Below are 15,928 nucleotides of genomic sequence, written 5' to 3' on the forward strand. Positions count from 1 at the left end.
GAAAGGTTTGGCAGATCTGTCCTCCATGGAGGTTGAACTAACTTACACTTACCTGCCAGTATGAGAGCGCCTGTTTCCATACATATTAACATGCTATCTTTTCAATCTGAAAGCTGAAAAAATGTCAAATTGCTTCTAATTTGCTGTAGATTAATTTCAGCATGAACTTTAGTTTTAAGAACCTTTTATATATTTTCTATGAACTTTTTGTTATTTTCCATTTTTTTCCCCTACTGAATATCCATGGGTGGTGGCACATGTCTGCAATCTTAGCAATTTGGGATGCTGAGGCAAGAGGACTGACAGTTTGAGGCAAAATAGTGAGGCCCTGTCTCAAAATTTTAAAATGCTTTAAAGGGCTGGAGATGTAGCTCACTGGTAGAGTGTCCTGGGTTCAATCCCCTCAATCCCCAGAAGTAAGAGAAGAAAGTTTCTAAAAATCAATATTGTAAAAATAAGCTTTTTGTAAAATGAATTAGATGTTTTCCTATTGATATATAAAATATTTTAATTTTCAGGGTTTCAAAATATGGCTTCCATTTTTGTATACTAATCAGAAAGACTTTTCCTTTTTATTAATAACTTTTTTTTAATGTGGTGCTAGGCAAGGGCTCTACCACTGAGCCACAACCCCAGCCCTCAGACTTTCTATATTGAAAGACAAAATATTCTTATAGATGCTTATTACCAGACATGGTCTCCATATATTTTTAAAAACTTATGGAAGATTTCAGGATGTAGTAAAGTATAGCAATAAATACTCTCAAAAACCAATGTACTCACTGCCAGACTTAAAATCATTTTGCTTATATATATGCTTTAGTTTGGTTTTAGTTTAGGTTTTTTTGTTTTTTGTTTTTTTTCCATTGAAAAAAAATGTAGAGGTAGTTCTTTCTGAAGGTCTCCTCAGTACCGTACCCTCTCCAACAGCCAACGTCACTGCCATTGTGGAGTTGGAGTGTATGCTTTTGGTCTTGGTCAGAGACCTTATTAATTTTATGGGCCTGGGTGTGGCTCAGCAGGAGAGTGCTTGCCTGGCATGCACCAGGCCCTGTTGTATCCCCAGCACCATCAAAAAAAAAAAAAAAAAAAAAAAAAAAAAGGAAGGCAGTGTGAACATGGAGGCAGAGATTAGAATGTTGCATCTACCTGACAAGGAACATCAAGGATTGCTGACAGTTACCAAAAGCTAAAAATGAGTCTACCTTCTTTTCAGACTTCTGGCTGCAGGAAGAAGGAGAGAATAAATTTACATTGTTTTAAGACACCCAGTTGGTGATAATTTGTTAAAGTATCCCTTGGAAACTAAGATTTCCTTTTGTAGCCAAAAGTGGAAGTAGCATTCTATCACGTTTGCCATATCTTTGACTAGAAGGAAGTTGGTAAATACCAAGAGGCAGGGATCATTGGGAGCCATCTTAGGAACTGTCTACCACCCCATGCCCCTCTCTGAATACCCTATCACAATTTCTTTATCCATTCTTCTACTGAAGATATTTATACTGTCTCTATTTTTTCACCATGACAGAATTCTAGAGTAAAAATTCTTCAAGTGTTTTTCTTTTTTCTTCTTCTTTTTTAATATTTTAGGGTTGTCAATGAACCTTTATTTAATTAATTAATTTATTTGTGGTGCTGAGAATCGAACCCAGTGCCTCACACAAGCTAGGCAAGCGCTTTACCACTGAGCCACAACGCCAGCCCCTTCAATGTGTTTTCTAATGCATTTTTGTAAGGTCCTCTTGGATCAAAAAATGAAGTTGCTGATTGGGAACATTTAGCTTTTTCCAAATTGCTTTCCAAAGTGGTTGAACCAATCATTTGTTCCTACCATTAATATTTGAAAGTTCTCATTTTCCCATACTCCCATCAATACTTGGTATGATCAGACTTTAAAACTGTTGTTAATCTGAAGGGTGTAAAATAGTTTGGGTTTTGCCCATATTGACTTATAGGCATTTTAATATAAACTCTGGCTATGAATATTTTGCTAGTTGTAGAGGTCATCTCCAAATCTGTGGCATTTTTTTAAAGCTTGGTTTATATCTTTTTGTCATATAGAATTTTTATACTTTTTTTGCGGGATGGTTCCAGGGATTTAACTCAGGGACACTCAAACCATTGAGCCACATCCCCAGCACTATTTTGCATTTTATTTAGAGACAGTGTCTCACTGAGCTGCTTAGCACCTCACTTTTGCTGAAGATGGCTTTGAACTTGTGATCCTCCTGCCTCAGCCTTGAGAGCCACTGGGATTACAGGCATGCATCACCATATCTGACTGAATTTTTGTACTTCTTTTGTGCTAAATCTTTGTCATTTTAAGAGTGTTCTCCACATTTCAATGTCAAAAGGATTTTTTTTTAACAGAGAAATCGTTTCTCATCTTTTATTTGTACTTCTGCCATTATCTTTTGCAATTCATGCCTTTTCTTTATATCTGTCTTTAATTGGGTGCATTAATAACATTGTTTTTCTTTGGTTTCTTTTCAATGATCTCCATACCTTATTATTTTGATAATGTCCCTAAACTTAAAACAAATCTCTCTTGCCCTCCTAAACATTTAGCTTACCTGTTTTGTATACGTGCTTTCCTTTGTTCCTGCTTGTCCCTGGTAGTTTTTTCTCCAAAATACTGTGTTGTCCAACTGTTTACCAGTCTCTGCATGCTCACTTCTGCAACCTAGCTCTTTTTATGGGATTCATCTTATAGAAGTGCATCTCTTAGCAGTTCTCTACACAGCAGTCTGTGATGAACTGTCTATGTTTGAAATTATTTTACCTTCATCTTGAATTACAGTTTAGTTAGGTAAGTAATTTTAGGTTGATAATTTCCTTCAGTAATTTCAAAATGTTATTCTTTTGTCTTTTGTTTGTTACAGATGAAATGTCTGATGGCAGTCTACTTCCATTGTCAGAGATCTGTCTTAGTTTTTAAGTTCTACTTTTTGTGCTCAATGTTACCTGGTTTAACTGTGTTATGTGGATTTGTTTTATGTATTGAAACATATAAAGGACTCCAAAGGTCCATGTTGTAAAAACTTAGTCCCCAGTTTGGTGCTATTGGGAACAGATGGGTGTAGTCAGAAATCCTCTGGTCATTGAGAACTGCCCTTGAAGGGGACAGTGGGATCCCAGTCCCTCCTCTTCCTCTCCCTCAATTGCCTACCATGAGATGAGCAGCCTTGCTCTAGTATGATTGGCTGCCAAAGGTCCAAAGCAACAGGGCCAATAGGTCATGGTCTGAAACCTCCAAAAGTATAAGCAAAGTTGATCAGGTATTTGTCACAGTAATGGAAAGCTAACACATATCCTACTTGGAATTCATCACGAGGAACTCTCAGTCTTCCTCTGAGTAGTGCCTCTCCCCATTTATTCTCCTTTCTGGATCTGTTAAACATATTTTGAAGTATTTCATTCTACCCTCATATTTTAAGTTTTCTTTTGGTATCTTCCATTTTTATTTCTCTATACTACACTCTAAGCGAGTCCTTGACTTGTCTTCCAATTTACAAATTCTCTTTTTAGTCATATCTGGTTTCCCATTAAACCTATATACTGTTTGACTATATTATCCGTAGCTTGATAGTCTATATGGTTCTTTTCCAAATTTATCTATTCTGTTAAAAAATTCTCTTGGTTTATTGTAGTTAATTACTTCTTTTATCTCTTCAGACAAGTTAAGCATATGCAGCTTGGTGTCTCTTTCAGATTATTCAATTACTATTGGTTCTTTGTGGTGAAAATTCCATATATTATATGCACTGCTGTCTCCAACCTCATGATGGCTGAGTTGCTCATGTGGTTCATTTTCTTTTTGTTCTTGGCACCTGGAGGAGGAGGAGAGAGCTTTCTACCTAGCTCAGTACACAAAGATCAGACTGCCTTCATAAAGGAAAAAAGGATCCTTTGTTTCCCTAGACAAAGAGACCCCTTCAGGCTGGCCCTGTTGGCCCTCCACTGTTCTGACATCTCTTAATGGGTACCAGGTACCCAAAGACCCATCTTTGAGCAAAGTCTCTCTGTCATCCCTCTCATGTGCCCTAGGCTGTTGAATTAAAGTTAATTCCAATTATTTTCAAAATAATCATCTGGACTCATGTCACCTTGGAAAATCTTACTAATCTGATCTGTAAAATAAAGATGTATTTGGTGAGAAAAAGATTAACCCAAAGAAAGGGCAACAAATAATTTCTTAAAAACAAAAAGTTTAATTTCATTTTTATCTGGAAAAAACATACCAGCTTAAAATGAAACAACTAATGCTTTGACCTGTCATCAAGTGTCATTTTTTATGGCATTATGTTTATTCAAAATGTGAAGATACAGAACCCTTATAAATTTCTGGAATCAAAGATTCCCCACTGCAGATGAAAACTGGTTGGTTATAAAATGTCAATTCATTAAATATCCCATGTTTGTTTGCATTTTGTTTTTATAGGGAATATTTTTTAGAAACAGTACAAAATGAAGCAGACTTTTGGAAATTCAATTATGGAATTTTAAGAAAAAGTTGTAAGTCCTAATATTTCTTTACAAATCAAGAAGGGTGTAATTTTTCTTTGGGATGTCACTTGCAAAGCACATCAATCAGCCTGTTTAGAGCCTAGATTCTATATGATGAAAGGCGCCTTCTCCTTTAGTTCTCTACTATAAGTCCAAACCAAACCATTTTTTTTTCTAATAGTATCAATCAGAAAGGAGTTTAACATACACAAATATTTCTATAGTGAAGTAAAAACGTATCATTTTTAATTTGCATTATGAAAATGTTTGTACACCAAGTAATGCATAATGATACCAATCGTGTAAATTTGGTCATGGCGTGTGATGTTGGCTTTGGCTTTGAAGTGTTTTTAAACTCATAGAAAATATGAACTTCCAATAAAATAAATAAACATTTTTAATAATTGATTAATAATCAACTACAAAATTTCTCTTTTGTTTATTTGCTACTCAATTTTAAAAGAGAAGTCACTTTCAGTAGTGTTCCAAAGTAAGTGATTGCACCTTCTATGATGTGAAAAAAGTTGCTAAAGATCCGATTGCCACTAGCTATTCTGAAGTGCTGAACATATTTGAGAGCAACTGTTTGCAGCCAGACAGTCTGTCACTGGCAGGAAATCCATCAGTACCCCTCTGTAGGTATGACCGAGGCTTCATGTGAACAGGAGGCTGATGCAAACTGGTTCTCAAGTGCTTTTCTGAAGAGCCCCTGCAGCCCTTGCTAGTGGCCAAGGCTCACATTATGGCATCGGATGGTGGCTGCAGGTGGTTACTGATGTCACCATGTGTTTTACAGGCTTTGCAGATGAGGGAATGGTTCTGCTTAATACTGAAGGCCTAAGGAACTCTGGCTGCCCTCAGGAATTGCAAATGACTGGAGGCACAAGATTTCAGGGCCCATGAGGCCTCCTGTTCTACTCAGGAGGAGGTCGGAGGCTCCGAAGCTTCATTTCATCCAATCCTTTCCAGTATTTAAAGTTGTTGTCAAGATGCTGCATTAAGTCAGGAAGGTCCACAAAGGCTGGAGAGAAAGACAGGAATGCAATGTCCTTTTGTGACTTTGTTTAACAGATTTAGGCTTTTTTTTTTTTTTTTCCTAGACTGGGGATGGAACCCAGAACCCTGCACAATTCTAGGCAAGAGCTCACCACTGAGCCACACCTCAGCCCCCAGTTTTAGTGAGAGCATTTTAAGGAACAGAGACAGATGAGTACATAATGCCAAGGAGATGTGGGAAAACACACCCAGAAGCTGGAATGAAGTCAACTCCTGAACCAGCCCTAGCACTCTGGTCAGCTTCCCTGATCTGGCATTTATCTGTTGTGTAGTTCTCAGGGCACAAGGAGCCCAGGGAATATCAGTGGGATCTTTTTCTCTGATGATCTTTTATTTAATAGGCTTTTTACCCCCTCCTGCAGGTTGGGATATTAGTGAGAAAATGCACAAAGAACACCCATCCCTCAATGATGGTTCATTTCTTCTCATCCCCTCTTAAAAGTCTAAGCCCCAAAGTGTGTTCTGGGTTCAGATGCACTATTTGCTATTTAATATGCAGTTCCTTGTTTTTTTAAAGGAAGATATGCTATAAGATTTCTTACCGTCCCAAGCATCAAACATGTCTGTGATGAAGTAATCTATAAAAGAGATCTGGGATTTGGGGATGCTGCAGGTGTTTCTGTCAAAAACCGGCATTACCACAGGCAAGTTCTGCTGCTTCTCTTCATCAGTCTGCAAAGCAGAAAATGTCCAGGTCTCCAGGTCCATGTCTGGCTCCATCCCACTTCTGAGCAGCCCTCCCCTGACATCCCCCAGTAGCTTGTGGTGAGAAGCTGCACAGCGCTAATCAAGCTAACTAGATGCCCCGTTGTTCTGAGTGGGAAGGATTCCATGCCGAGGGGCGTGAGGATCCCCCAACTCAATCCAAAATCTAGAAGTCTTTTAGGTAAGAGTTTCAAATGGTATCTACAGTCAGCCAGCTGTCTATTGCCATCCTTCCATTGTGGGGAAGCCCCCCATAATTGGGCTCCAGAGTAAGAAACAGCCCCTTTCACAGAGAAGCACCTAGTGGCTGCTTCTTATCTACCACTGAATTATCTTACTTAAAAAGGTTCTGAATAGACCTCTAACTAGTAAGGAGATTGGATCAATAGCTAAAAATCCTTCATACAAAAGAAATTCTGGGTCAGATGGCTTCACTGGTGAATTCTATGAAACATTTTTAAAGAATTAAGGGGCTGGGGATGTAGCTCAGTGGTGGAGCATCTGCCTAGCAGGCATAAGGCCCTGAGTTCAATCCCCAGCACCACCAAAAACAAAACAAATATTTAAAGAATTAAGAGTCCTTCTCAAGCTCTTCCAAGAAGTTGGACAGGAAGAAACACTTTCTAACTCATTCTGAAATTGAGCAGCACTGTATCAACAAAGCCAGACAAAGACGCTACCAGAAAAACTATAGGCCAGAATACTTTATGAATGTTGATATAAAAATCCTCAACAAAATACTAGGATGAATTTTGTATATTAAAAGGACCATGACCGCAGAATTTTTTCCTGGAATGTAAGGATGGTTCAACACATGAAAATCAATGCATATACACTTCAATAAAAGAATAAAGAAAAAACCTACATGATCTAAACAGTAAATTTTATGTATATAAATTTTACCACAAAAAAGGAAAGAAATTTGTGTCCCAAAGTGCTTGCAGAATTTTATATACCTGTCACTGATAGCAGTCTAGTTACCTCACATTTTCACCAACATCTGGTCAATTTTTAAATTGTTAGCCATTCTGCTGGATATGTGGTAATATTAATTTCAATTTTCCTGATGAATAATGATGTGTAGTACTTTTTTATGTGCTTATTGGCCATTCATAGTATTTTTAAAATATTTACTTTTTAGGTGCAGATGGACACAACACAATGCCTTTATTTTAATGTGGTGCTAAGGATCGAACCTGGGTCCCACCAGTGCTAGGTGAGCGCTCTACCGCTGAGCCACAATCCCAGCCCCATTCATAGTATTTTCTTTTGTGAAATGTCTAGTAAAATAATTGCCCATTTTTTATTGGTGTTTATCTTTTACTATTATGTTGTAGTTCTTTAAATACCCTGGACAGAGTTCTTTGTCAGAAATGAAGTGTGAATACTTTCTTCCAGTGTGACTTGCCTACTCATTTTCTTGGCTGTGTTTGGATGAACAGGTTTTTTTTTTTTGGTGGTAGTGGTTAGGGGTTGAGGCTTGAACCCAGGACCCTGTGCATGCTAGGCAAGTGCTCTGCCAACTGAACTACATCCCCATCACTGGATAAGTATAATTTTTAGCAAAGTCCAATTTTCTTTTTATGGTTATTGCTTTCTGTACCTAAGACATCTTTGTCCATTTCCAAGTCACTGAGGACATTCTGCTGTGGTTTCTAAAAGTTTCATGGTTTTAGCTTTTGTATACAAATCTATGATTCACTGTGAACTGATAATTATGGCATGAGACAGGAGGAGTTGTGGTTCTTTTGTTTTCTTGGCACAGAGATATCCTCTCACTCTAACAACACTTACTGAAAAAAATTTGCTTTCCCTACCGTTTGTATAAATGTGATCTGTTTCTATTTCTTTCCTTAGATGTATCTGCTATCTTTACACTAGTACCACACTGTGTTGGTTACTGTATTGAAGCCAGATATTAAGTCTTCCAACTTTTTGTTTTTTAAGTTTGCTTTACTTATTCAAGATCCTTCACATTTCCATATACAATTCAGATTCCATGTTTTCAAATTCTCCAACTGGGATTGTATCAAATTGAGACATCAATCTGGGAGAAATCAAATCTTAGCATTTGTACCTTCTGATATATGAACATAGTATATACCTCCCCATTTATTCAGGTGTTCGTTAATTTCTCAGCAATGTTTTGTGGTTTTCATTGTTAAGGTCTAGTCATCTGTAAGTAATTTTTTGCTTTTTGCTATTATAAACAGGACTGTATTTTTAGTTTCATTTTCTGATTGCTGCTAGTACATAAAATACAATAGTTTCATTTTCTGATTGCTGCTAGTACATAAAACACAATTGACTGAGGTATATTGATATTGTTAAATCAAATTTACCTATTAATGCTAGTAATTTTTGCACCTTCCTTTGGAATTTTTACATAAAAAAGTGTCACCTGCAAATAGAACAAACATTTATACTATTTTCTGTTCTTTATGACTGTTTTTTTCCCCTTGTTTATTGTCATGGCAAGAATAGGCACCCTTGCCTTATATCCAATCTTGGGGATTCAATACTGCACCATTAAATATATAATGTTAGCTAAGTTTTTGTGATTTTTTTTTAAAAAGTAATTTCCATCTAGTTCAAGTTTGCTAATAGTTTCTATGATGAGTGAATGTTGAATTGACATTGTTTTTCTGTACCTATAATCTCGTGTTTTTTCTCCTTCATTTACTTAGTAAGATAATTTAAAATAATTTGTTTTTCTAGTAGTAAATTAACATTGCATTACTGGGAACAACCTGATTTGGTGATGACATATTATCCCCTCTACATATTAATTTGATTAAATGTCTGTATCCATGCTCATGAGAATAATAAACTGTGATTTTTTTTCTCCTGGTATTTTCTCTGTCAGTTTTAGGTAACAGGCCTCATAAAATGAGATTCTCTATTTCTTGTTACAATCTGTAAGAGGGACATTATTTCTTACTTAAAAGGTTGATATAAAGATTCCTCAGTTTTCTTTGTGGGAGAGTTTTTTAATAGGGTTTCTTTAAAAAGGATTTACATGGGTTAGTTTTGGTAGGTTTCAAGGAATCTGTCCTTTAAGTTGTCAAATGTTAGTATAAAGTTCACAATTATTTATTATCCTTCTAAAGTCTGAGATTTATTGTGACTATCCCCCTTTAATTTCTGATATTGGTTATTTGTGATCTCTCTTCCTCTTGATTAGTCTGGGTGTACTTACCAATTTCATTAATTAATCTTATTAAAGAACCAACTTTTGGCTTTAAATTTTTACTGTTTTCTAGTAGCTTGAGGTATTTCTTTTTCCCCAATAGTAAAGTAAAATTATAAATTTTCCTCTAAGCACTGTTTAAGCTGCATCCCAAAATTTTACTTTTATTATCATTTAATTCTAATTATTTTCTCATTTGCCTTATACTTGACCCATGAGTTATTCAGAAGTGTTTGACTTCTAAATGTTTGGTATTTTCCTAGATATCTTACTTTTAATTATTTCTGATTTAATTGCACTGTGGTCAGAGAACATATTCCATCTGATCCCCCCCCCCAGGCTAGCCTCAAACCTTTTTAAAATTTTTATTGGTTCTTTTTATTATACATGAGAGTAGAATTCATTTTGATATAATTATAGAAGCATGGAATATATCTTATTCTGAGTAGGACCCCATGCTTATGGATGTACACAATGCTGGGATTTACTATGGTGTGTTCATATATGTACATAGGAAAATTATTTCAGACCGGCCTCAACCTTGTGATCCTCCTGCCTTAGCCTCTCGAGTCACTTGGATTGCTGACAGGCACCCCCATGCCAGCTTCAGCCTCTGCTTTGAAACCTTGAGTGAAAAGCAAAAACCAACCAACCAACCAGACTCTTGAATGTTTAGTCCTAGCTTTTAGGATACCTATGTTCGGCACTTAAGGCCCTGAAAGCAACCTCACCCTATTGCTGGCTGTATCCTTAGCTCTACTGTTCTTCTTCAGAAAATCCAAAAGCCAATTATTTCACATAAAGGTGAGGGCCAGGACTGCAAGACCTTCTAAACAAGACCCAGCTCCTCTGCTGATGCATGTACATGTGGTCCTAAGGGGTGATCATAGGACTGCTGTAGTTAGGTACACAGTGAAGGAGGACCAGAGGGAGATTAGATCAGTGGTGAAGCTCATCACCGAAGACCACATGGAAATGAGAGCATGAATTAGGCAATGAGCCTCCATCCCCCATTTCTCTATGTCAGTTTTCCAGAAGTTTAATAATGGGAATTCAGAGGTCAAGGCTGTGCACTTTGAATGTGTCTTGGTTCATCTTCTGGGGAAGCCTCCCTCCTGGAACCCATCCCTAGCAACAAAGGGAAGAGGCGAGGGACCTGATTTCCCACCCTGTCTTCCAGTCTCTGCTCCTCCATCTGATTTTTTTTTTTTTTTTTTGCGGGAAGTGGGTACCAAGGAATGAACTCAGGGGCACTCAACAACTGAGCCACATCCCCAGCCCTATTTTGAATTTTATTTAGAGACAGGAACTCACTGAGTTGCTTAATGCCTCTCACTTTTGCTGAGGCTGGCTTTGAATTTTTTTTTTTAAGTAAAAAATAAGTTTTATTACAATTGCACCCATTTAGCTATATATCTACCAACTTCCCCATATATATTTTGTTCTTATATCCATTTTCCATGTATCTAGGTTTATACAAATAAAAGTTATTTCATTCATGTGCATATTCTGAATGCAAATGAAAAGCTTGCAGATTCATTCATTATATATATATATATTGCACCTTTAACAGAACAAAGCTAATCTTACTGAGATATAATGTTGTTTTTTTGTGTGCTGGCTTTGAATTTATGATCCTCCTGCCTCAGCCTCCCGAGCCTCTGGGATTATAGGAGTGCACCACCGTGCCTGGCCTCCATCTGATTTTAATCCTTTCTGAAGGCCCAGCCCATGCTCCATCTTGGTGTGTGCACCCTTTTAGTTAAAGGCTGTGTGTCCTGCAGACAGCCTCTGTGTTCTCTAAGTAGTAACTTAAGTCAGTTGGCAGACCTTATTTAGATCTCTTGTGTCTTCACTGATATTTTAATCTGGTTCTGTCAATAGATGAAAGGGGGTTTTAAAATCTGATTGTAGAATTGTCTATTTCTTTGATTCTGTCATTTTTGCTTCATTTATTTTGAAACTGATATTAGGTTTCTATACATTTATAATTTTTATGTGTTCTTACAGAACTGAACCTTTTATCATTATAAAGTCTCCCATTTTATCTCTGGAAATATCCTTTGTTTTGATGTCTATTTTGTCTGAAATTAATATGGCCAGTCCAGTCTTCTTATACTTATAATCTGCATGGTATATCTTCTTCCATCTATTTATTCTAAACCTATCTGTTCTTTATATTTAAGATATGTCCTCTAGACTCTGTATAGTTGGGTATTGTTTTGTTTTTTTAAACCAATCCTGAAGAATGTCCTTGTAAGGGAAGTGTTTTGTCCACTAACATTTTAATGGAAATGAATTTAATAGTATTGATATTGTTTGTCAGAGCTAGCATGCTACTGTTTTCTTTGTTCCCTTGTTTTTTTTCCTGTTTCTCCCTTGAAATATTCTATTTTAATATATTTTCAATTCCATTATAGTATGTCTATTAGTTTTTAGACTACAGTGATTGCTCTTGGGATTACAATATGTATCCTTCACATTGGACTCCACTGAGCTAATACTGTAACACTTTGTGTAAAATCTAGAAGCCTTGGACCTTTGTTAAGTCTATTTTCTTTCTTTCATTCTTAGTTTCAGTTGTCATATAGACCTTACAGCTATACATTATACATTCTATGATACAGTGTTAGAACTTTTGCTTAAAATGGTCCTATGTATTCAGAGAAATTTAGAGAACAAAAAAGTCACCCAGGTATTTACCTGTTTAGGTGCTTTTCATTCCTTCTTGAAGATCCAGGTTGGCACATCATTTCCTTTCAGCCTTAAGCACTTCCTTTAGCAATTCTTGTATTGTAGATTTACAGGTAATGTATTAGTTTTTCCTTATCTGAGAATTTTTTGAAATATTTTTCTTTGATTCTTGAAGGACATTTCACTGGATATAAAGTTCTGGGTTGACAATTTTCTTCTAATAGAAATTTAAAGATGTTTCAGTGTCTTCTGGCCTTCACGGTTTCTGACAGGAAGTCAGAAAACATGAGATCATTTTTCTTCTTATAAGTCAAGTATTATTTTTCTCTGGCCAATTTCAAGATTTTTTTCCTTTATCTTTGACTTGCCTATGACATGCCTCACAATTTAATCCTCAACAGGCTTTAAGAATCTGTATGCATGTCCTCTATCAAATCTGGAAAATTCTTAGATAATATATGTTCTGATTTTTTTTTCCCTAACCCAAGAGAATATGGAGGACAGATGACTCCCTTAAAGTGTTTTTAGGAGAAATCTGTCAACCTAGGATTCCATACCCAGTAAAAATTTCTGTAAGAATGAAGACAGAATAAACAAGTTCTCAGATAAATGAAAACAAAATTCATTATCAGTAAATATGCAATACAAGAAATGTTCTTCAGGGACAGGATTTCTTTAAGAATTCTATTTTCTAGTTTTAAGTCCTTTACCACTGATGATTTCCATCTGTGTGTGTGTCAAGGTACTTACGAGGCACCATCTTACCTGAGAAAAATATTCTTCTGAGATGCGTGCAGCCCACTCAATGCAGTGCTCCAGGGGCCGGCAGGGGTTGGACACATCAGCACATTTAATCAGCATTCGTTTGATCAGAGTGCGGTTCTCTGGAGCCCTGAGCATAGTGTTTACGGCTTCCTGGTCTTTTTCAGTTTCCTGAAACATGAGAAGAATTCAAAGTGATCAAAAATGGGTCCTTTGTGCCAAGCCCCCTCTTACTTGGTAGGGCCCCACTGTAAGCACAAAAACGCTTTGGCCAGGATCCATACAGTTAAGGGACTCACAAAACAGCTCAGCAGGACCAGGGGCTGGCGCACACACCCTTCCCCTTGCCTCTACCTTCTTTTCCTCTTACTCCTAAATCTTTCACAGTTGCCTTTTTCTTTCTGTTCCACTATTTCTCTTTCCCTCTTTTTTACTGAAGATCAGTTTTATTTTTTTATTATACTTACTAAAAAAAAGTATGAACTGGAAAAAAATAAAACAATTTCTCCATCCTCATAACAAAGGGGTTCTTGTGGTCCCTCAGGCTTCCTGCTTCCTACAACACAGGCCTCTGATAGGTGTGTTTGGGGAATTTTTAGCCTTCAGTATACCTAGATCATTCAGATATAGTGATATTCCATTATGCTGCTATAAAGTTTTTGATGTACAAAAGACTTAAGTCATTCTCTTTTAATTTCCACTCACAAGAAGACTTTATGGAGAACGTGGAAAATTTTACTATTAAATTTTATAAAAGAACACTGGGATCAGAGGTGAAGTAACCAATCCAGAGCTCCCCAGCTAAGCCAGGATAAGAACTTAAGTTCTACCTTTTGGTCCCACATCCTCCCACTCACATGCTGTCTCCTTCACGAGGAGCCCTGGTCCATAGTGTAACAGACCACCTGGCTGTAGGCACTCTGAAGAGAACTTGGGTTGGAAGAGTATTAGGGCAGTCAGCAATGACAGAGCGATCACTCCCTTTTGAGCAGTGTTCCCTTATTAACTGATTTAGACATGTGATTTCAATGTGCAACAGCAGTTGAAGGAGGCCCAACAGTACCATTTCAGCAGGGACAGATCTACCATCAAGGTGTTAGGTAATAACTAGTAACGAGCAGTGAAATACATGGCAAGGTCACAAGTGTTCTTTAAATTACTTTAGGGTGGTCTTTTAACTATTCTCAAAGTGGATGAAAAAGCAAATGGTGACAGTTAATCTGTTAAAAACATAAAAGCATAGGAGCTCATTGGAAGACACATTATGAATAAGAGGTTTAATGGAACTAACTCTTGCCAGGCAGGGTCCATTGAGGTTGGTGTGAAGCTAGAAATTATGGTCATACATGTCTCCATTTATCTGGAAGGAAGATTCCTTTAGTAGTTCAGGTGCACTAAGGTAATTTCTGACCAGCTACTAACCCCAATGCTCACATCAACACAGGATTGATAGTAGATGAAGCCCCTCTGAATAGGATGGCTATCATGACAGTTCTGAAGAGGATGAACTAAGGTCAAAAACTCCACTACCCAACGTGGAGGAGTTGAACACCTGACTGGCAAAGGTTGCTGAAGGAGGACCCAAATTTTCAAGTCAACCATAGAACAATAATAAATTTGGAGACAGCATTATCTCCTTTATTGTTCTCTGCTCAGAGATGGCCCTCTCTTGAGGGCCTCAGTTGCTGCTCTCACAGTGGATCTGATGTGATGATAGGTGTGATGCCCATCCATCTTATGCCTTAAGCTTCCCCGTCCCCACTGTATAGAAACGGAAATGGTACTGAAAACTAGGGCGAGCACTGAGCCATGCCTGTTTCCACAGCTAGGGTCTCCTGCCTGGCTAGATGTTTAATGTTATCGTTGCCAGGTAGTTGTGGATTTCATGCCTCAAATCCACAAATGAGGAGCAAAAATGTCGCCCTGTGACCCAAATTCAGGGTCCTTCCTGACCCCACCCTACTGTGAGGGGAGCTGTTGCTACCATGGAATGAATGTGCCTCAGTGGGGAGTGTCCGAGAAAAGGCTCCAACTGGCCCTAGAATGCCCAAGAAGAGAAGAGAGGAGATATTTATGAGAAAGGGAGCAGGAATGGTGAGTTTTCACTCAACTCTTTCTGCTAAGTTTTTATACTCAAATGATTTTTTACCAAATGAAAACCAATTCAGGGCTGGGGATGTAGTTCAGCTGTAGAATGCTGGCCTAGAACATGTGGGGCCCTTAGTCCACTCTCTCATACTGCAAAAACAAAAACCAATTCAGTGATCCCTCTAAGGAAGCCCCTCACATGGCTCAGGGACTTGTGATCCATGTTATGCACAACACATAGGCACAGGAGGCCCAGATATGGGTCCTCTTTAAATAAATTTCACTTACCTCATCTTGTTCTAGTGTTGCCAAGGGCTTGTTAACACTATTAACAAATTTGTTGACATGTTCAAAGTGCTTTGTCATTTCTGTGGCTAAGACCATGTCAATAATATTCTGGCGCAGTGTCCGATAGTCATTCCTGTTTCAGATGACAAATAAGAGGCTGCTATAGGTTATTTATCCAGACAGGTACTCCTGGAAACAATCTGTTATTCAGGATGCATCTCCACTATGGCTACAAGTACAATGCCACTGCAAGTCTCACTTTGAAAGAATGCAGAAATTATAGGTTAGTGCCTACATCATTAGCAAAGGGAACCCAAACAAAAGTTCATATCAGAAGCTTATGGGCAAGATTGTGGTGCTGCAATGTTCACCTTATTGTCCCCTGTAGTATAGTGCATATTAGTTCTCAGAACAAATAAGACATGTCATAGTCAGTGAACAAGACCTGTTCTTAAAATCACGGATCTCCATCTTCATTAAGAATGTACCCTATGGGACTGGGTTGTGGCTCAGTGGTAGAGCGCTTACCTGGCATGTGTGAAACCCTGGGTTTGATTCTCAGCACCGCATATAAATACACAAAGTAAAAAATCCATTGGCAACTAAAAAATATTAAAAAAACAAAACAAAACAAAAACA

At 37.6% G+C, this 15,928-nt stretch overlaps 1 protein-coding gene across 1 annotated transcript in view; it reads right to left on the reverse strand.

Annotated features, from left to right (window-relative positions):
- Positions 1–4,254: 4,254 nt before the first annotated feature.
- The window catches only part of Pde8a (phosphodiesterase 8A), a 154,679-nt gene continuing 143,005 nt past the window's right edge, over positions 4,255–15,928 (reverse strand). The window contains exons 19-22 of the mRNA XM_026388247.2: positions 15,290–15,422; positions 12,917–13,084; positions 6,105–6,234; positions 4,255–5,527 (exon numbers count right to left, since the gene is read on the reverse strand). Coding sequence (XP_026244032.2) covers positions 5,421–5,527; positions 6,105–6,234; positions 12,917–13,084; positions 15,290–15,422 — 538 coding nt within the window. The 3' untranslated portion in view covers positions 4,255–5,420. The remainder of the gene's footprint in view (positions 5,528–6,104; positions 6,235–12,916; positions 13,085–15,289; positions 15,423–15,928) is intronic.

This window comes from Urocitellus parryii, chromosome 6 (assembly GCF_045843805.1).
Source record: "Urocitellus parryii isolate mUroPar1 chromosome 6, mUroPar1.hap1, whole genome shotgun sequence".
NCBI classification, from domain to species: Eukaryota; Metazoa; Chordata; class Mammalia; order Rodentia; family Sciuridae; genus Urocitellus; species Urocitellus parryii.